The sequence below is a fragment of the Lontra canadensis genome, unplaced genomic scaffold, assembly GCF_010015895.1.
Source record: "Lontra canadensis isolate GAN:19392208 unplaced genomic scaffold, GSC_riverotter_1.0 scaffold63, whole genome shotgun sequence".
Lineage (NCBI taxonomy): Eukaryota > Metazoa > Chordata > Mammalia > Carnivora > Mustelidae > Lontra > Lontra canadensis.
Window position 1 is genome coordinate 4,806,116 of NW_022631057.1, and position 23,880 is coordinate 4,829,995.

Consider the following 23,880-nt stretch of genomic DNA (forward strand, 5'->3'; position numbering starts at 1 on the left):
GAGTGAATCTTAAAAACACAGTGAAAGAAGTAATTATTTTCTCAATTTAATAGTGATTTTTAGAAGCCAATGACCTTTTAACTCACCCGTACTAGGAAGGGCTGATCTTTCAGAACTTGCTCACTGGCAATAAATATCTCTTGGTTCTTATAATATATGAGAGAAAAAATGAATATTTTACTTTCATGGGGGAAGTTTACACAATATGCTGTGTATCTGAGACAAATTCATGTAGTCACATTATCCACAGTATCCAACTATAATTATAAATGCTATTTTAAATGCTGTTTTGCTAATTTTATGCTAGAAAAATCTCAAAGAAAGTATTTTCATTTTCAACAGAGAGTAGAAAATGCTGTGGATATTTAATGAATTTGAAATTTACTTTCAAAGTAAGCATTTACATTAAATATTAACTTTTTATACAATCTCTGTGATATTCTTATAGTTTCAATGTCAAGCCTTGAAAAATTCATGTGTTGGAGCATTCACAAAATATGGTATTATAAGAAAGTAGAGTAGTTTCCCAAGGCTTCTCACATTTTTCTATCAGAAATTGTGCAAACAAAATTTTCTTTCCACTTTGCGGGAGAACAATAATTCCTAGGATGATCAATCATTACTGGGCATCATAAAACTAAAACCTCAACAAGTAGCTGAGGACAATGTTTCTGGATCCCAACGCTGCCAGTCAGGAAGAGCACAGCACTAGGCACAGCACTTTAGTAAGCTCTAGCTGAAATCAAATGAAATTACTAAATGGACTTTACACGAATTTAAGACAATATTTTATCAACCAGCTGAATCTGCCAATTCTTTGGATACTGTATTGAGAAAAGGTGTACAAGATTTGAAAGCTACCATAGTCATTGATTGACTCAAAAGCTTACAAAAAGGCTTAAATTATAGAAATGAATACATAGCATGGAACACAGTCACTCAAATTCCCTAAACAATATTATTTCAGCTATGGTACAAAATATCTTATCCAAATGAAATAAATTTTCAATTCATTAACAACTAATGTTAGGATAGCTTTTCATAGTATATCTAGATATATCATTTCACACAATTCCCCAAACAAGTTTCTCAAAAATGGACTCACTCAATTTCTCATACGAAGAAAAATAATTATCACAAGATATTAACTTTTTTGCTAACATCACACATTTAGTGACCATGACTTAAACCAGTATCTTCTCTTCTTAGATATTAAGAGATCTAATAGTTTTTATATATGACTCTTACTAATAAAGGTTAAGTATTTCAATATCCAGTATTTTTGAAATGTATTTTTAGAAGATATTTATTTACTCCAGAACAAATGACACTCCAATTTAAAACCAGCACACTTTTTTAAAAGATTTTATTTATTTATTTATTTACATATAATGTATTGTTTGTTTCAGGGGTACAGGTCTATGAATCATCAGTCTTACAGAATTCAGAGCACTCAAACTCCATTAACGATCTAGGATAGTTATCCTCTATTATCTTAGTACCTATATTTCCTTTACCCTATAACAAAGTATTAGAATCATTTTATAAATACAACTCCTTCAAAGAATGACACTTATTTTTGATAATCTAGACCTTTTCTTTGATCTTGATGTTTTTCCTTGACCTTTCTACTTCATTCCACTAACCATTAACCTTGCATTCTTTTGGGTTTAGTGACCTACAAATTTGAGTTTCTCCTTAACTGTTCCTTCTTCCAATTCTTTCACTTGACCTCCTTTCTTCTTCTATAGTGTATGTTGGCAATTAGACATCAGCCTCTGCTTTATTCTCTCTATATTCTGTCCTTTAAATAGCTCAAGTATTCTTACAACTATTTCTGCAGATGACTGCTATATCTGGGTTAAAAATTTCAGGTTATCCTTAGATTTCCAGTGTGCAATCTCCAAATGACTATTAAATATTTCCACTTTGGCAGTGTTCAAAAAGAGAGTGCAGACATAAAGGTACAGAGATCCTGGGGGAAAAAGAACAATTTACGCTGTTAACGACACAGGAAAGTTTCACAAAGGTGGGAAGTGAGCTAGTTCTAGACTAAAGATGGATAGTCTACAAAGAGGCTTTAGTAAAAAAGGAAGGTGTACAAGTGAGAAAACACGATGTTCATTCAAGAAGATGAACAGAACAATGTGACCAGAGTAGAAAATCAACTTAGAAAAAAAAAATGAGACAGAAAAATGAAAAGGTAGACTGAGGCTAAGTAGTGTGTGGTCATGAAAGCATGCTGGAAAGTCTGGACAAATTCTACAGAAAATGGGGACCTTTTAGGTTTCAGAAAGAAACTTTATATAGTTTAAGGAAGTTTAATCTGATAGAGTTTTGTAGAAAGGATTAGAAAGAGAGACTCTAAAGTAAGAACTATTTAAAGTGCTAAGCATCTGAACCAGGGTGCTGACAGTACTAATAGAACAGAACAATGTCAGAGAATACTATTATTAAGCAAAATTACAGGAAAAATTTAAGCAAAAGAAAGTTATTACCAAAGAATATAATGAAAATAACAATTTCTTTATCGTGCAAAAAAGCAAAAGACCTATGAATATGATTACATACACTTCAATTTACTTTTTCTTTCAATTTCTCTTGCATCATTATATATTTTTCCTTCCTTATAAGTGGCACAATTTACCATTACATTAGAAGAATTAAAATGAATATAAATAAATTTTAACATCTGATTTGGTAGGTTGACTATTAATGAAAACATCCACATGTGTGATCATTAACTTTGAACATTTACAAAATCTTCCAAAATACTAATGTGTACATTAAAACTCTTGGCAGTAAGTAATCTACACCACCACGGGCTCACTGTTTGACAAACTTCAACCATATTTTCAGTGTTTGGTGTTTATTTTTTTTAAAAGATTTTATGTATTTATTTGACAGACAGAGATCACAAGTAGGCAGAGAGGCAGGCAGAGAGAGAGGAGGAAACAGGCTCCCTGCTGAGCAGAGAGACCGATGTGGGGCTCGATCCCAGCATCGGGCTCTCTGGAGGTCTGGGATCACGACCTGAGCCGAAGGCAGAAGCTTTAACCCACTGAGCCACCCAGGCGCTCTGTGTTTGGTGTTTATAAGGGAAGATGGATCACAGTGTAGGGAAAGAAAAAACTTTTCGCCCACAATTTTTATCATATAGTTAGTTATATGCTAAACTTTCAATTCTTATTGATGCACTGTTTTCATTTTAGGAGGGGTATTGTGCATGTGTGTGTACATGTGTGTGTGTTTCCTTATTAAGGATAAAGTTTACCACCTGAAAATCAATATTCCTCACAAAATATTCTCACAGATTTGGTTACTGCTACTGTAAATTTAAAGTCTGTGATTCATGATCTATAAAAATATACATCTAAAATATGATAGTGGAAGCATGGCAAAAAGTCCCACTATCATCCTACAGTAATGTTACTAGCATTGACATTTCCCTGGTAGCAGAGCTTGCTGAAGGTGCATGTGTTCTTAAATGACAAAGTGCTATGACCAAAAAAATCAATTAATAACTGAATACTTACCACACTCAAACTGACAGGAGTGTTTGCCTTTGGTACTGGGTGGCTATAGAGTGATTTGAGAGTTTCATTCAAATCATTTTCCTAGAGTAAAATGAAAAAGTACACTTTATAAATGAATTATATACTAAGTGATATAATTAAAACTACTTGATAAATCATGCACTGTGCCTTTTCAGATTAGACAAATTCAGATTAGACAACTGCTTTCCTCAAGAATGTTTCAAATAACAGAAATTGAAATATTTAAATTTAACAAATATGAAAAAGATAATCAAATATCTTTATCCAAAAAGCATAACAGCAATATTTCTGTTGAGTACAAATCTGTATTTGGCAAAACTTCATTATTATAAAATACACTAATGCTATCTATAGAGGAAATCATTTAAATCATTAAATTCAAGAAATCATTTAAATAATTAAATTCAAGAACAATGGGATTGAATAAAAACAACAATACAACTTTTTATCAGATCACTGAATGCTTCCATTTTCCATTTTAATTTTAAAATCTTAAACTTAATTTTTTTTTAAGATTTTATTTATTTATTTGACAGACAGAGATTACAAGTAAGCAGAGAGGCAGCAGAGAGAGAGGAGGAAGCAGGCTCCCTGCTGAGCAGAGAGCCCGATGTGGGGCTCGATCCCAGGACTCTGAGATCATGACCTGAGCTGAAGACATAATTTCCAAATTATGCATATAAACCCAATATAAATATATAAATTATACACATGATTTTTATTCTTAAAATATTTAGTTGTGCACAATATACCAGAGAAAATGACAATTGCTCAAAAATGGTAATAATATTAAGGAATTTGGATATGAGACATATAACTTCTCACAATTTGTCATAAATTAACTAACAAACCTTAATAATTCCAATTTCTGTAAGTGCTTGTGAAGTGTGTGCTCAAAACTGCCTATTTGGAATTCTCCCTAGAATTACTTAAAAGAAATGACTATAGAACTTATCTCTTGGCCATTAAGAAATGAAATATAACCAGATATCCTGGATGATATTTAATGCTCTGTCTATACAAAACTCCTATGACTACATAAGGTTTTTTAAAGTCTAGCTTTTAAAATGTCTTTATACTTCCTGATGTTGATCAGGTAAGGATAACTTCAATTATAAAATCTAAATATCAATCTATATAGCCTGTGGCACTGGATTAAAAAGAAAAAGAAAAAGAAAAAATATTACAATTATAGATTTACTTCTGGTTTTTTAATTAATACTGTGAACCTACGATATAGTTTCCTCTGGTTAGGAACATAAATGTAGTCTCTCTTACTCCCTCTTTTCAGAAAACTAAAATTATATGGATTTGTTCACAGTATTTTCTTTTATATATTTCAGTATTACTGATGGTCTCAGAGAGAATGACATATTATAGATACATAAGCATTAACTTAACAATAAGAGTTTCTAAAAGTAAAGTATTCAAAATTTGGATGACTAATAGAATTAATGCTGGTTCCAAATGTATACTCATAAAAACAAAGAACAAGAAATAATCACAAAGTAAAATTCTGGTTTTAGGCTTCCATTGCTATAATTAAATTCTTTTATTTCCAGTTATTTTGCTAGGAAAATGACTGTATAGCTTCAACATAAAACTGTTCAAGTATAAAATGACCTTCTAATGAATACTTCACAGAATTATGTATGTCAAGTGTAGAGGGGGAAATATTTATACACACACATACAAATACACCTGAACTTCTGACAAACAGCCAACCTTGCTATTATGATATAATAATAAAGTTTGGTTGCCAAATTAGGAGATTGTTCACCAGAAGCATAAAAGGAGTATCTTAATTCAATAATAATACATTTAAACTCTATTTAATAAGAAGTATCTGGAATAGTAATTGTGCTGAACTCGAGTTTTGTTTTCTAAAGATATTTACACATTAAATCTTAAAAGATGAGTGTTCTATCAGTAATCATGAGTGAGTGACATAATCTTGAAAGATAATTATATAGGAATTCTGGAAAACCTGAATGATTCAAGATAATTGGATAGTACACACTGGATAGTGTAAGAAAGAAGCAGTTTAGCCACGAATGAATATCAGAAACCAGATCATGGAACTTCTTATATGTCAGGCTGCAGACAAGTTTAGATTTTATTCTAAGAGAAAAAAGGAAGCTATAAGAAGACTGTAAGCAGTGGAATGATATAATCAGGTTTCAGAAAGAATAATCTTAAAAATCAAAATATAGTGGTACTTATAGCTATGAGTATGTATGAAATGGCCATAAATGTATAGAAAGAAGAGAAAACTAAGAATATAAAATAAGAACATCAAAGTTTTAGGTATAGATAGGCGAAAAAGATCAAAGAAAGACTTATTATATAGTTAGAAACAAAGGAAAAACAATGTCAAGCCAATCCAGAAAAATACAATCTCGAGAGTAATGAAGTATCAATTGAGATTATTTTTTTAAAGAATTTATTTATTTATTTATTTATTTATTTATTTATTTATTTATTTTAGAGAGAGAGAGATAGAGAACAAGGTACAAACGGTGGGGCGGGGAGCAAAGGGGAAGGAGAGGGAGGAGGAGAAAGAATTTCAAGCACACTCCTCACTGAGCATGGAGTCTAACATGGGGCTCAATCTCATGACCTGGAAATCATGACCTGAGCTGAAACCATTAGTTGACACTTAACCAACTAAGCCACCCAGATGCACCTCAAATGAGAATTTAAAAAGATAACAAAAGGATGGAAAATATACCCTGAATATAAAAATTAGAAAACAATAACAGGCAATCATTACAAAATTTAAAAAAACCTTTCATTTGAATTAAATTACATCAAATAGTGCAGCTCATATCAGTAACTTCGTTCTTGAAAAAACATCAAATGATGATTAAGGGGGAAAATTTACAAATATTATCCTAGAAAAGTTGATTAATTCAAAAGCACAGTTCAGCATTTTCATTTTTATTTTTAAGAAAAAAAAAGATAAAGATCTAAATGTAATGGCTAAAACTAAAATTCTTAGAAGAAAACATATGGGAAAAGCATCATGACACTGAATTTGTAATTTTTTGATATGACACTGAAAGCATAAGCCACAAAAGAAAAATACATAATTGGATTTCATGTAAATTAAAAAAACTTTTGTGAATCAAAGGACACAATTAGCAAAGTAAAAAGGCAACCTATGGAATGGAAGAAAATATCTACAAATCATATATCTAATAAGGGATTAATACCTGAATATATAAAGAACTCCTGCTACCCAACAACAAAATATGCTTAAAAATGGGCAAAGAATTTGAACAGATATTTTTCCAGAGAAGAAAACTAAATGACCATTAAGCACATGAAAATACTCTACATCAAAAATTAAAGAAATGCAAATCAAAACCACAATGATATACCACTTCACACCCATTAGAATGGCTACTGTAAACACAAAACAAGGAGGCATTCCAAGAGGGCAGCGTAAGTCCTGAATTCATCTCCTCCTATAGATACAGCAAATCTACAGCTATATATGAAATCATCCCCCCAGAAAAATACCTGAAAACTAGCTGAATAGCTCCTGTACAACAAAGAATAAAAGAACCACACTGAGAAATGTAGAAGAGGCAGAGATATGGTCTCATCCAAAACTCCATCCACCGTGTGGTGACTCACAGTCATGAAGGATCTCAAGCAGCTTCTGATATATATACGACATATATAATGCACCTCAACCCTTCAGACCTGCACCAGAGCAATGAGCTCCCCAAATGTCTGGCTTTGAAAACCAATAGGGCTTACATCCAGAACAAAGAGTTGTAGAGAGTAGAGCTCTTACTCTTGAAGAACTTGTGCACAGACTCACTTGCCACAGGACCAAGCACAAAAGCAGCAGTATGGAGAGCACCTGGACCTACATGAAGGAAATTCATTTGCCAATCCTAAAGCATCTGCCAGAGGAGGAGGAGCTTATTCAAACTCTCTCCAGGATAGAGGTGCTGGTAGATGTCATTTTTGCTTTCTCCCTCTACCTTTCTTGTGCTGGTGGGCACATCCCCTGTGCCATCCCTGAAGCCCCACCACAGCCAGCAGAATTTACAGCCTACACAGGGAATGCTCCTTGAACACCTGGCTCTGGTAGCCAGGGAGAATTGTGTTTCTGGGCCCCAGAGGTCTGAAATAATAGAAGAGAAAGTTCTTGGCAGGCTACCACCCTCAGGGCTCTATAAACAGTAGAAGGAAACACAGTCTTCCTATTTACTTATCCTGGAACTTCTACTGAGAGGAACACTTTAGGATTACCACACACCTAAAGCCTATCAAAGTATTCTCAGTGAACACAGACCAGGTGATATCATCTTTGCACTCTCCCTTGGCCTTGCTGCAGCTCACTGGTACCTCCCTAAATCCTTTCAGGGATTTCATAAGTATGAAGCCACACTTTTTGCCACTGTCACCAAGGGTAGGTTTCCAGATTGATGGGTCTGAAGACCAGCAGACTTTCTGATTGCTGTCCCACAAACTATTTACATAACTTTAAAGCTGCTGCCTGAGGATCTAGCTTCCAACCAGCCAAAACTAGGGGCTGAAAGATCCCTCCCTCTGGAACATTCAGAGGATACGGACTATCTCAACAACTAGGAGTTATCAATAATGAATCAGGGTGCTTAGACAATCATAAAGGTTCAAGAGACAACCATGAGCTAGGGCAGGGTTGTATGATAAGGTTCATCCATACAAGGTCATTCTTTCAAGAATAAGAGAAATACCTTTTTCGTCAAATGCATAGAATAGAAACCAACCAAAATGAGGAAACAGAAATATATTCCAAATGAAAGAACAAAATAAAGCTCTAGGAAAAAACCCTACAAGAAGTGAAGATGAATAATTTACCTGATAAAGAGCTCAAAGCAATGGTCATAAAGATGCTCACTGAAATTGGGAGAAGACCAGATGAACACAGCAAAAACTTCAAAAAGATAAAAAAAATATATATATATAAGAAAGTACCAAATAGAAGTCACAGAAAAAGAATTAAACTGAAAAATACACTACAGGGATTCAACAGCAGACTAGAATCAGTGATCCAGAAGACAAGGCAGAGGAACTCACCCAAACAAATGAGCAAAATTTTAAAAAGTAAAGATAGCTTAAAGGACCTGTGGATAATATCAAGCAGAATAACATCCATATTATAGGGGACAGGAAAATTATTTGAAACTTATTTGAAAAAATAATACCTGAAAACATCCCTAACAGGGGTTAAAAAACAGATATCCAGACCCAGGAAGCCCAGAAATGACTTTTTTTTTTTCTTTAAGATTTTATTTATTTATTTGACAAACAGAGATCACAAGTAGTCAGAGAGGCAGGCAGAGAGAGAGGAGGGGAAGCAGGCTCCCTGCTAAGCAGAGAGCCCAATGTGGGGGCTCGATCCCAGGACCCTGGGATCATGACCTGAGCCAAAGGCAGAGGCTTTAACCCACTGAGCCACCCAGGCACCCCATGAAGCCCAGAGACTTCTTAACAAGATGAACCTAAAGAGGTACATACCAAGAAACATAATTAAAATATCAAAATATAGAGAGTCTGAAAACAGCAAGAGAAAAACAACTTGTTACAAAGGAACACCCATAATGCTATCAGCAGATTTCTCAGCAGAAACTTTGTAGGCCAGAAGAAAATGGCATAACACATTCAAAGTGCTGAGGGAAAACAAACTTCCAACCAAGAATACTTTACCTTACAAGATTATCACTCAAATTTGAAGTAGAGAGAAAGAGCTTTCCAGACAAACAAAAACTAAAGAAATACAACACCACTAACTTGCCCTATAAGAAATATTAAAGAGATTTCTCTAAGCTGAAAATAAAGGGTAATAATTATTAAGAAAACATATGAAAGTAAAAATCTCATTAGTAAATACATTGTAAAGGTAGTAGATTAAACACTTATAAAGCTAATACGAAGGTTAAAAGGCAATGGTAGTGAAAATAACTAAAACCATAATCATTAGTTAAGGAATATAGAAAATAAAGAGATTTAAAATTGACATCAAAAGCATGAAACATGGGGGCACCATGGTGGCTCAGCTGATTAAGTGTCTGACTCCTGATTTTGTCTCAGGTCATAATCTCAGGGTGATGAGATCAAGCCCTCCATTAGGCTCCATATGCACTGAGTGTAGAGCCTGCTTACAATTCTCTCCCTCTCTCTCTCTGCCCTTCCCCACACGTATTCTCTCTTTCTCTCACTAAAAAAATAAAAATAAAAAATATGTTTTTATGGGAAGGTGGGTAAAAATTTATTTTAAAATGCATTCAAATTTAAGTTACTATCAGCTTAAAATACACTATTAAGTACATAAGCTGTTATGTGTAAGTTTCATCATAACCACAAAGCCAAACCCTACAGTAGATTCACAAAAGAAAATGAAAAAGGAATCAAAGTATACAATAGTATAAATCCATCAAACCAACAAAGAAGAAAGCAAGAGAAGACCAAAACAGAGAAGAACTACAAAATAGCCAAACAACAATTAAACAAAATGGCGATAATTACATAAGTATACATAATTACTTTAAATGCAAATGGACTAAATTCTCCAATCAAGAAATACAAAGTGGCTAAATAATTAAAAACAAAAACAAAAACAGGGGTGCTGGGTGGCTCAGTCTGCTTTCAGCCCAGGTCATAATCCCAGGGTCCTGGGATTGAGCCCCACATCAGGCTCCCTGCTCAGCGGGGAGCCTGCTTCTTCCTCTCCCTCTGCCCCTCCCCCTGCCTGTGTTCCCTCTCTTGTTGTGTCTGTTTCTGTCAAACAAATAAATAAAATCTTTAAAAAATAAATAAATAATAATAATAATAAAACTATGCCCATCTATATGCTGCCTACAAGAGACTCACATCATATGTAAGTACACACACAGAGTGGAAGTGAAGGAATGGAAAAAGATACTTCATGAAAAAGTAAACCAAAAGATAGTGTGGTAGCTATACTTATATCAGACAAAATAGGCTTTGAAACAAAGAACATAATAAAAAAACAAAGATGGGCATTACATAATGACAAAGGGGTCAATCCAGCAAGAAGATACAACATTTGTGAAGGGAGAAATTGACAGTAATAGAATAATAGCAGGAGACATTAATACACTGGTTACATCCAAGAATGGATCATCCAAATAGCAAATCAGTAAGGGAACACTGGCCTTAAGACACACATTAGACCAGATGAGCTATATATATAACAAACATTCCATCCCCAAACAGTAGAATACACATTCTTTCCAAGTGTACATGAAACAATCTCCAGGACATTTCATATGTTAGGCTATAAAACAAGTCTCAATATATTCAAGAAAATGGAAATCACATCAAACATCTTTTCCAACAAAAATTGTACAAAACTAGATGTCAATTACAAGAAAACTGGAAAAATCACAAACAGATGGTGATTAGACAACATACTACTGAACAACCAATGGCTCAATGAAATTTAAAAAAAAAGAAATTAAAAAAATACCTTGAGACAAATGAAAATATAACACACCAAAATCTATAGGATGTAGCAATATAGCTCTAAACTTTATAGTGATATAAACCTACCACATGAAACATGAAAAATATCAAGTAGAGTAACTTTGCACCTAAAAAAATGTAAAAAAAAAAAAAAAGTGAAGCCCCAATTTTGTAGAAGGGAGGAAATAATAAATGTCAGAGCACATATAAGTGAAATAGGGGCTCAAAAGGCAATAGAAAAAAATCAGTGAAACTAAGAGTTGGTTTTTTAAAAACAGAAACAAACTTGACAAACCTTTAGCTGGATTTACAAGGGAAAAAGAGAGAGTTCTCAAATAAATAAAATCAAAAATAAAAGAAGATACAATTCACACCAAAGGAACATACAAATGATCATAAGAGATTACTAAAATAATGTTATGCCAACAAATTCAACAACTTAGAAGAAATGGATAAATTCCTAAAAATTTATAATCTTCCAAGACTGAATCATGAAGAAATAGAAAAACTAAATAGAGTGATTACTCATAAGGAGACTGAATGAGTAATCAAAAAACTCCCAAAAATAAAAGTCCAAGATCAGATAGTTTCTCACATGAATTCTACCAAGTATTCAAAGAGGATTTAATATCAATCCTCCTTGAACTCTCCAAAAAACTGAAAAGGAGGAAATGTTCCCAAACTCATTTTATAAGGTCAACATTACCCTGATACCAACACCAGGCAAAAATAACACAAAAAAGAAAATTACAAGCCAAGTTCCCTCATAAAGATGCAAAAATCTTCAATAAAATATAAGCAAATAAAATTTAACAGTACATTAAGAGGACAATCAAGCATAATCAAGTGGGATTTATTCTAGGGATGCAAGGATGGTTTAATATCTGCAAATCAATTAATGTGACATACCACATTGACAAAATGAAACATAAAAATTATATGATCATCTCAATAGATGCAGAAAAACCATCGGATAAAATTCAACATTCATTTATGACCAAAACTCTCAACAAAGTGGGTATAGACAAGAATGTACCTCAATATAATGAAGGCAATATATGACAAGTGCACAGTTAATATCATACTCAACAGTAAAAAGCTGAAAGCCTTTCTTTTAAGATCAGGACTAAGACAAGTATGCCCACTCTCACCATTTTTATTCAAAATCATACTTTAAGTCCTAGCCAGAACAAGTAGGTAGGAAAAAGAAATAAGAGACATCCAAGTTGGAAAGGACGAAGTAAAACTGTCACTATTTGTAAAGGACATGGTTTTCTATATAGAGAGAGAAAACCCTAAAGATGCCACAAAAAACAAAAACAAAAACCTGTTAGAACAGATAAAATCAGCAAAGTTTCAGGATACCAAATCAATATACAAAAGTCTGTTGTGTTTCTATACTAACAGTGAACTATCAGAAAGAGAAATAAAGAAAACAATCCCATTTATAATTGCATCAAAAGAATAAAATACCTTGAAAAAAATTTAACCCAGAAAGTATAAGACCTATGTATTAAAAACCAGAAGACACTGATGAAAGAAACTGAAGATGACACTATAAATGGAAAGATAATCTGGTCTTATGAATTAAAAGACCACGTTAAAATATCTATTTTACCCATTTTATCTATAGCTTCAAAATAATCCATATCAATGTTCTAATGTCATTTTTTTCACAGAATTAGGACAAATAATTCTAAAATTTGTATGGAACACAAACAATCCCATATAGCCAAAGGAATCTTGAGAAAGAACAGCAAAGCTAAAGGCATCATGCTCCTGATTTCAAACTATATTACCAAGATATAGTAACCAAAACAGTATGCTACTGGCACAAAAACAGACACAAAAATCAGTGGGATGGAACAAAGAGACCATACATACACGGTCAATTAATTTATGAGAAAGGAAGCAAGATTATGGATAAAGGACATCCTATTTAATAAATGGTGCTGGGAAAACTGGGCAGTCATATGCAAAAGAATGGAACTAGATCACTATTTTATACCACACACGAAAATTAACTCAAAATCAGTTAAAGACTTGAAGGTAAGAGCAGAAACTATAAAACTCCTAAAAGAAAATATATGCAGGTCTTGGAGACAATTTTTGGGTCTGACTTCAGAGTCAATGGCTACAAAAGCAAAAAAAAAAAAAAAAAAAGAAAGAAAGAAAGAATGGTAGGAAAAAAAAAAGGAAATGAGACTACATCAAACTAAAAAGCAAAGTGAAAGAAACCATCAACAAAATTAAAAGGTAATATATGGAATAAAAGATATTTACAAATCACGTATCAAATAAGGATTTAATATACAAAATACATAAAGAACTCATACAACTCAATAACAAAAAAATAAACAATGATTTAAAAACTGGGGTGAAGGTCTGAATAGACATCTTTCCAAAGAACACAAACATGCTGAGCACATGAAAAGATGCTCGACATCACTTCTCATTAGTAAATGCAAATCAAAAGCACAATGAGTTATCACCTCACACCTGTCATAATGGTTATTGCAAAAAGAACAAGAAATAATGAGTATAGGCGAGGATGTGGAAAAAGGATGTGTATCCTTGCGCACTATTGCTAGAAATGTAAACTGGTGCAGCCACTGTAGAAAACAGTTTGGAAGTTCTTAAAAAATTAAAACTAGAACTGCCATGTGATCCAGCAACTCCATCTTTGGGTATATGTGTGAAGAACATAAGAACACTAATTTGAAAAGATACATGCACCTCTATGTCCATTGTGCCATAATTTACAACAGTCAAGATATGGAAATGAGCCAAGTGTCCATCAGTGGATGAATGGATAAAGAGGTACTGTACACACACAAACACACACACACAGTGGAATACTACTCAGCCATAAAAAGAACAAAATCTCTCCATTTGTGACAACATAAATGGACCCTGAGGGCACTTATGCTAAGTGAAATAAGTCAGAGCAAGACAAACACCGTATGATTTGACTTACATATGGAATTTAAAAAACAAAACAAAGACAAAACAAAATAAAACTCATAGATACAGAGAACAGATTAGATTGATGGTTGCTGGAGGGGAAGAGGTTGGGGGATGGGTGGAATGGGTGAAGTGATCAAGAGGTACATACCTCCACTTACAACATAAATAAGTCAAGAGCATATAATGTACAGCATGGTGACTATAGTCAATATTGCATTGCAAATTTGAAAGATCTTAAGAAAGTAAATCTTAAAAGTTCCCATCACACACACACACACACACACACACACACACACACACCTGTAACTTTGTATAGTTTTGGTAATGACAAATGCTAACTAGAGTTACTATAATAATATTTCACAACGTACACAAATGTCAAATCATTATGCTGTGCACCTGAAATTAATATACTGTATGTAAATAATAATTCAACAAAAGAAAAACAAAAGAGAAAATAGCAGGTGTTGGGGAGGATGTAGGGAAATTAGAACCTTGTACATTGCTGCTGGGAAAGTAAAATGGTGACACTATGTGAAAAATATTATGGCAGTCCTTCAAAAAACTTAAACATAGAATTACCATCCTACTCAGCAATTCAAATAAAATACAGCAACTCAAACAGATACTTGTATACCCATGTTTCTAACAGCACTGTCCACAATAGCCAAAAGGTAGAAGCAGCCCAGCTGTTCATCTATAGATGAACAAATCAACAAAATGTGGTGTGTACATATAATGAAGTTCTATTCAGCCTTAAAAAAGAAAGGAATTCTGTCACTTGCGACAGCATGGATGAACCCCCAAAACCTGCTAAGGGAAATAAGCTAGTCACAGAAGAACAAATATTATATGATTCTACTTACATGAGGTACACATTCAAATACATGCAGGCAGAAAATACAATGATTGTTGCCAGAGACTCAGGGGAGGAGAAAGGAAAGTCATTCTATGGGGCACAGAGTTTCAATTTGGGAAGATAGAAAAGTTCTAGAGATGCTGCTGCTGATGGTGGCACAAAACAAGGCTAATGTGCTTAATGACACAGAACTGTACACTTGAAGATACTTAAAATGGTAAACTTTATGTTGTATTTTACAACATGAGAAAAAATTGGGGAAAAAACATAGCTTACCAGTTCCTTAGCCAAGTAATCTGCCAGAGTATTGAGAAGCTTGTAATATACTTCAAACCATGGCAGGTAACTGTAAAAAAAAACAAAAAACAAAAACAAAAACAAACAAAAAAACCAAAAACCTTTAAAAATGTATATGGATATATTATTTAGAATCAAGAAAAGAGATGAAAACATTAAATTTTTGTTATTTCAAACAGCTTAATCCTAGATGGTAGAAAAGAACTATACCAATGCTCTCCTTACTATTATAGTAAAATTTTAAATATTATCTATTACTAGTTTTCATAACATAATAATGATCCAAAGTTCTATTATTAAAGTTATGCATTACACACTTCTATTTTTTCTGCAGTAAAATTATTTAATCCTGTATCATGGTATGCATGGTACGAGTGTACTAAAAGCACTCATAGAATAAAAGTTAAGCACTGTAATAAAATATAATACAAAATAAAAACTAATCTTAAGAAGCTTTCAAAATACACAATCATTTCTTATTAATGATTACTGAAGAGAATATATAATACAATAGAAATATGTGCCTAATTAATCAATTATTTTGAAACTGATGTTCAAGTAGGATGATAAATTTCAAAGTAAACATCAATATACACAACAGAAAGCCCACTTAAAAAATTGTAAAATTATATATAACTGAAAATTCATTTTGATTCACTTTACTAGATGCAAATATAACTAATTCTTATGAAAGCAAAATACTGTCTAAAATTCAATTAAACCCCCAAAATCTAGTACTCCTTATTAACAAATTAAGATATTGGTATATTTAAAATCTATCCAAAGGTTTAATTGTTTATTAAAATGTATTCTTTTTGGGTGCCTGGGTGGCTCAGTGAGTTAAGCCTCCACCTTCAGCTCAGGTCATGATCTCAGGGTCCTGGGATCAAGTTCCACATCAGGCTCTCTGCTCAGCAGGAAACCTGCTTCCCCCCTTCTCTCTCTCTGCCTGCCTCTCTGCCTCCTTGTGATCCCTCTCTGTCAAATAAATAAAATCTTTAAAAAAAAAAGTATTCTTTTTTTTCAAAGAATTATTATAACAGATTACTTTCTAAGAGAAAACTGTGTGATGCTTTTACTACATAACTGTATTCTGACAAGAGTACATGTATGTAACAGATTTAAAATTTAAAAATCAATGTACAGAGCTGAGAAAAACAACATTCTATCTGCATTTTTCACATAATGTCTGATTTATTAATAGCTATGAATGATGCTTTTTGATTCAAGAGTAACCTAAAGTCACAACAGAAGTACATTGGGAGGCAAGTGGGTGGCTCCGTGGGTTAAACCTCTGCCTTCGGCTCAGGTCATGATCTCAGGGTCCTGGGATCGAGCCCTGCATCAGGATCTCTCCTCAGTGGGGAGCCTGCTTCCCCCTCTCACTCTGCCTGCCTCTCTGCCTACTTGTGATCTCTCTCTTTCTCTGTGTCAAATAAATAAATAAAATCTTTAAAAAAAAAAAAAGTACAGTTGGGTAAAGTGCAGTATCTTTTTTCAGCAGAATTGTTATAGAGTTTTTTAGTAATTATAAATACTAAGTGATGATATAAAAGATACCTATGATATTTTAAAATATCTACCAACTTCTGGTTAAATCTAGCATATTGAAGACATGCATTTATCTCTGTGCCCTTTGGAAATGGCACTAAAATGACAGTAAATGAATAAAAAGGGTATAAATTAATGAGGACAAGAGATATGGAGAAAAAAGCAATAAAGAGCAACACAGGTGAATGGTTTCATAATGCTGAAAAGGAAACAATGGTAACTAACCAGCAAAAGACAGAACACCAAAACCTAGGTGCCAATAGAAGGGAAAATGACCAGTAGCCAGTATATTTGCACCTCTCCTCTCCCCCACCCCCAAAGAATCCTAAAACACTGATCTGGGAATCTCTCAAAGGAAAAAGCAGACAAATAAAAAGACCCCTCAGATGTCCTATTTTCTTGGAATGAAATCCACCATTGCACATAAAAAGTTTCTAATTCAAGTTAATGCCTCTATCTCAAATACATATGAAGAGTCCAACCACCAAATATTTGGGGAAATATATACATGAATACAAACAAAAAAGGAACTCCAAGTAAACACAGACTATAAAAGCAACAGATGAGAACTCTACAAAGTTATCATAAAAATTCTTAGGAGGTGAATAAAGAAGGGGATGCTACTAAACAAAATGAAATCTGAAAAAAAAAGAGGTGAAAAAATTTTAGACAAGAAAGAACTTTTAGACATTCAAAATATAAAAGTTGAAAAAATTAAAATTGGGGCACTTCTGAGGATCAGTGGGTTAAGCCTCTGCCTTCGGCTCAGGTCATGATCTTAGGGTCCTGGGATGGAGCCCCACATCGGGCTCTCTGCTCAGCAGGGAGCCTGCTTCCCCCTCTGCCTGCCTCTCTGCCTACTTGTGATCTCTCTCTCTGTCAAATAAATAAATAAAATCTTTTTAAAAAATGAAAAAATTAAAATTGATAGATTAGGAACTAAATCAAGAATATCTCCTAGCAACTAGAATAAAGGGATAAACCAATGGATAACAGAAGAATAAATGTTAAAATATCAGGGCATCGATCTCAACAATTACACAGCTAACAGTAATAGTTCCAAAAAAGAAAGAAAAGTGGGAAAACAGGAATGAAAATTTCTTCTTTAAAGTTGCAGGAAAAATTCCTAGAACTTCAGCTATGAGCATCCACATTGAGAGTGCCACTGGGTGAACTGTAAAATAAATGAATATCACAGTGAAATTCCAGAATAGGAGACAGAAAAGCACCAAGAATTTCCGAAGAGACAAAACAGGTAACATACAAAGGAATTAACTTAAAAATGCCACTGAACCTCTCACCAGCAATCCCAGACAGTGAGAAGATTACACCTTCAAAATGCAGAGATTAAATCCTTTTGCAACCTATAATTCTCTGCCCCGAGAAACAACCAATCAGGTGTGGGGCTGGGTTAACGACATCTTCAGTCATACTAGGATTCAAAAATCTACCACTTTTATACTGTTTTGGGGAAGCTACTAAAGGTTGGCTTTGACAAAATGAGAGAGTGAAACAAAAAAGGAGGAACACTAAGATATAGGAGACAAATCTAATCCTATGAAAAAACAATTAAATCTAAGAATAAACTATACAAAGGCCTAAACAGCAACCAGTCCATACCCTTTGGGAAACCTAAAAATCAGATCAGTATTGGTATTCTCAACTTTCATATTTAAGTGACGCAACAACTCTTTAACTCTAGAGTTTAGACAGCTATTCTGCTATACCTCTCACAAAAAAAGAAAAAGATTATTAACACTATTTTTAAATTTTCAACTCAATACTAGGCAAATTACCACATCTTATTTTCTATGCTCATTATAACTCAATGAAATGATCTTCATGAAGAATGTCCTTCTACTAAGACACAATACAGTTCCTTGGACAGAGTGCCACTTTTTCATTTGCAAGCATTTCATATTCATATTTCAACTTTTAATGACCTGAAGAAAGTGTTACTTCAGGAAAACTTCAGTATGTCATGTAGTTCAGATATCTGTGTTCACATAAAATGAGATCTAATCTATTCATCTATTCAAGGAGCATAAAGGTCTGTTTCTGTCTTCCTCTCAAGAATTTCTAGATAATGCAAAATTTATTGATTTTAGATGGCTGCATGTCTGCTAATCCTTACATTATCATTTCCATCTTACTCAAATTATGTGAAGCCTTTTTAACCATAAACCTTCTTTCTTGGACCACTATAAAGAAATTATAATAAATTATCTCATAAGTTATTACAAAGTGAGGATCTTCTTCTACACAAAATACCTTAACACTTTTTTGCCTTGCATGCTTTTCTTTTTTTAAGTTTTTATTTTAATTCCAGTTAGTTAACATACAGTGTTATATTAGCTTCAGGTGCATAATAAAGTCAAGAGTTCTATACATCACCTGGTGCTCCTCACAAGGACACTCCTTAATCCTCATTACAATTTAATCCAATCCCCAACAATCCTTCCCTCTGGTAACATCAGATTGCTCTCTGTAATTAAGAGTCTGGTTTTTTTGCTTTGTCTTTCCTTCTCTCCCTCTTTCTCTCTCTCTCTCATTTTTTACCCCTTTACTGTTTGTTTTGTTTCTTATTTCCACATATGAGTGAAATCATATGACATTTGTCTCTGGCTTATCTCACTTAGCATTATACTCTCCACCTCCATCCATGTTGCTGCAAATGACAAGAGTTCACTCTTTTTATGGCTGAATTATATATATATGTGTGTATATATACAGAGAGAGAGATACAATTATGTGTGTGTATATATATCTATATATATACACACACACACACACAACCCACATCTTTATCCATTCATCTATCAATGGATGGACACTTACGCTGCTTCCATATCCTGGCTATTGTAAATAATACCGCTATAAACCTAGAAGTGTGTATATCCCTTTGAATTAGTGTTCTTGTATTCTTTGGATAAATACCCAGTAGTGCAACTGCTAGATCATAGAATATTCTATTTTTAACTTTTTGAGGACTCTCCATACTGTTTTCCACAGTGCTATACAATAGTTTGCATTCCTACTAACAGCACAAATACTCTTGAGTGTTCTCGTTTTCTCATCTTTACATTATTAGTTTTTATTAGTTATCTTGCCCTCTCAATTTTCTTTCAAATTGTGAAGATTAACTGAAACAATTTTTCATAAAAGCTAACTCATAAAATTACAACTTATCTGTAAGATTATTTAACTGTTTTTGAAAATAAAACAAATTGAATTAAATAATTAATATTTAGGTTACTTCTCAAAATTTAACAGTGTGAGGTATTTGCTACCTATATAATTACTGCTCTTTTTTATAATCTCCAAGAATACCAACTCTGGCCGAATTTCATCCTGGCACCAGCCTATGTTTGCTCTTGATACAAGATATGCTAGATTTTGTTCTCACATTCATTCTCTTAGTCATCAAATTCAACACTCAACTCTACTATGTTTATAGCACTGCTAGACACTGTAATATTTTATAACTACCTCTAATATGATTTCATCTATAGATTAGACTAACATTATTTTTTAAAAAACTATGGCAACAAAATTTACACTTGGCATATTTCTCATGGTCATCTCTAAGGCTCCAAGATGCTCTGTTATTTCTATTTGGGCAATATGACTCACTAGTCAGTCTGTACTCTAGGGAGTACAGAGCAGAATCCAAGAATGATACTCTGTATGTTAAAGTAACTAGAAGAACAAGTAATAAAACTTCTTAAGCACTAAATATATATATGAAAACATGCTAGGTAGTTTGTGTTATCTCGTTTAATTATTAAAATAATGCCACAATGTATAATTGACAAAACTAAAGTAAAACAACTTATCCGGGGTCACAAAGCTACCAAATGGCAAGTCTGGGATTAGAACTCTGATCAATCTGACTGAGCAATATTTGCTCAGGGGTCCACTGTAGATAGCCCATCACCCAATGCAGACATGTAGTTCTGTAACATTCAATCTTTAAATAAACATGTCCAATGACCACAAATTTTCAGGCAGCTAAATAAACTATGACAAAAATATGTTCTGGTTTAACCTTAAATCAGTCTACTTATAATTTCTATCCACCAAAGCAAATTCTATCTTCCAAAAGTTCATCTAACTAATGTTCAGAGCATTATCATTTTGCCTTTTAAATTATATTTTGTTCATATGGGCAAATCTTCCAGCAGATGAAGATCTGTTTAATTCTTTCATCTAATATATTGGTAATTCCTTCCAACTGTAGGTTTTAATACTGTTTCTATGTTCATCACTGTGGATAAAAATTTTAAAAAGGACATGGCCTAAAATACGGTATAAGATCCCCCCCAAAATAACGTGCCTATTTACCAACAATCTAAGTATGATACTTTCACCACTAACAGGACTCATAACGTCATTATCTATTGTCTAGCCAGTATTTTTCACTCTATATAATTTGTTCATGAGAGAAAATGGAACAGACTCAAATTTCTACAGCATTGCCTCATACACCAGTGTCCTAAAGAGCTGAGTTTAGTTCATACAACGTGCACTTTGTGAACATGGACTGATTCTTGGTGATAACAGGTCCTTCTTAAGACTATGTATCATCCACATTTTTTTAATAAAAATATCACATATCAAAATGGAGCGATTCTTTAACGTAGTCGCGTTCCTAGAAATGTCAGGGAAACTTGGACATTTTCTGCTGCTAATCAACAACACCATCTAGAGTACAGGGTGCAAACTGGCTACTGGCAGACTAACAATCTCTAGCCCCCCGGTTTAGTTGAGTAAGTTGCCAACTTCTAAATCTGAGATAATTCACTTAAAAATCTGGACCTCCTGCTCCTCTTAAAAGTCAAAAAGAACTGGAAATACTGGTCACACATGTTTTACTCTGTAACAAGTACCCAGAGCTGAGTAATGGCTTCTGTCTTTAGATATGGTATGCCCTACTTGGATCACCACACTAATCCCAACTTCTAATTGTCAGACATTTAACCTATATATCTCATTTGAATCCCTTCCTGGTCCCTGTAAGTAACTGAATTCCAATCCTTGATATGGAGCAACTACACAACAGGAAGTCCGGCTCATTCTTTTATATAACAAAGAAAATGGTTTGGAGTACACAAAGTCGTCAATAACTCAAATATTTTAACAAGATTCCATTGTAAACTTTAAAGACAAAATGTGTAGCAAAATAACATATATATTATAAATGTTATAGATTTATAAAACATAAATTATATAAGCTTACCTCTCTGGGTAAGAAATGTTATTCTCATGTTTTTATTTTTGTGGCTTTTTAGATAATTTTCAAACAATATTTGTTCAAAGCAATTTCTAACTAACATATAAGCCCTTAAACTGATTAATTATCAATAACTTAAAATATTTTTTCACTAAATTTTATAGACCAAAAGACAGTTAAAATTTGTTTTCTTACAACCAACCACAAAAATTCTAGAAAGGTAAAGAAATGTACTCAACATACCATAATGACTTAATTTATTTTACTTGAATCTTATAAAACTAAAAGTGTCATTTCTTTAACAAAGAATAACTGTGACTCTTATAGTCTTGCTGACATATATAAATGTAAAACATTAAGACCAACTGTTTTTTAAAAAGGCAAAAGATTCTTCAAGGTTTAGTTGTAAGACTATTTTCTTAATTTTTTTTAAAGACATAGGGCAAAACACAGAGTACATATAAAGTCATGAATCCATTTTGTGGCAGTAAGACTTCCCCCACACTTGTGCTTCCACTATAGAGCTGATAAAACTTTTACAAAAAGTCAAAGGTTAAATAAAGGAAAGGAAATGTTTTTTGTCAAATAGTCAGTAACCACTAACAGTCTAAGTGATCAGCAGGAACCTTAACTTATAGTAATCAAATAAAACTAAGGAAACTGCCTTTCCGTAGAAAAACGTCTAATGTCTAGAGGCTGTTTTTCTGTCTGGAAAATTGACACAAAATGTGTAAAATTGAAACATTCTGCTTCTAAGGGATTTGCCCAAAGGAAGAGTGTGAAAGCTTCAAGTTTGGTATGAGTTAAAGTGGGGGAGGAGCGGGAAGAGACTACAAAGGCCCTAAACATCAATCTGTCTTCCTTATTAGGGTATTTCATTTTGAACCCTTGGCAACAATTTTATAGTTCTAAAATTATGTTAATCAAATTAGGGTTGAAAAGTTATTTCTTGCATTTTTGTTAGCCTGTGAAAGCAATTCTAAATACAAACAATGGCAAGATTTAAATTAGTAGTATCTCAGAATATTTTTTGAAACCTTGTTAAGCTATATCCTTGTTAAGGATAAACATGTCATGGAAAGAGCTAAAGCACACAACCATATCTGAAAATTCAAAATTAAACATCAACTTTTTCTACCTGATTTTACCTTGTATTAAAAATTTTAACCATCCTTAAATGTATCTCATTTTCATTATGACTATCTTTAAGGACCTGAAATATTTTAAACTGTTCAATATCAACAAAACTCAAGAGAATTTATATTTTTCATTTGAAACTTAAATCATTAAAATACAAACACTAGAAGGTAATATAAATGAAAAGATTTTTTTGTTAAGATACATTCGATCACATTAAAAAAATTAAGTCTTTAGCAGAATATTAGAAAGATAACAGGAGAAATATCAATTTCTATCTAAGAATATTAAATCATTTGATGAGAATGACCCCTAAATAATCAAACCGGTATTATCTCACAATAGAAAACCGAAGAATATTGTAAGTCTCAACATAAATGCACTAATTTTGCACAAGAGACAGCTTCATGGACAAAGTATTAAGATTTTTCATATTAAGTCATAATATATTCCACCTGAAGACATGAGTAACTAATTTTAAAAACTAAAATCAAAAAGGAAATCATCTTTGTGCTAAATCTCCACTTTCAAGGAAAGAGAAAAATGAAATGACCAACTGTCCGATTGAGCATGTGCAGAAACTCTAAGCACTTACATGGGATACTAGGAAAACCATAGCAGTTTTTCCAATTTATAAACTGCTTTACATGCATTCATTCATTTAGAAATTGTGACTAAAGACTTCAGTTAATTATTTAGCTGCTATCCAATAGAAAGATTTGTAAATGTATCTAAACAATTCTTACAGAAATGACAAGAGTGAAACACCAAAAAATAAATAACGATTATAT

The 23,880-nt window shown here is 33.0% G+C and overlaps 1 protein-coding gene across 2 annotated transcripts in view; it reads right to left on the reverse strand.

The window, feature by feature from the left end:
* Window positions 1–23,880, reverse strand: part of DENND1B (DENN domain containing 1B) — a 242,907-nt gene that overhangs the window by 124,538 nt on the left and 94,489 nt on the right. Inside the window, exons 6-8 of one of the 2 annotated variants that reach the window (XM_032878198.1) lie at window positions 15,148–15,217; window positions 3,537–3,617; window positions 87–146 (exon numbers count right to left, since the gene is read on the reverse strand). In XM_032878198.1, the coding sequence (XP_032734089.1) occupies window positions 87–146; window positions 3,537–3,617; window positions 15,148–15,217 (211 nt within the window). The remainder of the gene's footprint in view (window positions 1–86; window positions 147–3,536; window positions 3,618–15,147; window positions 15,218–23,880) is intronic. The other variant, XM_032878197.1, reaches the window with a different exon arrangement.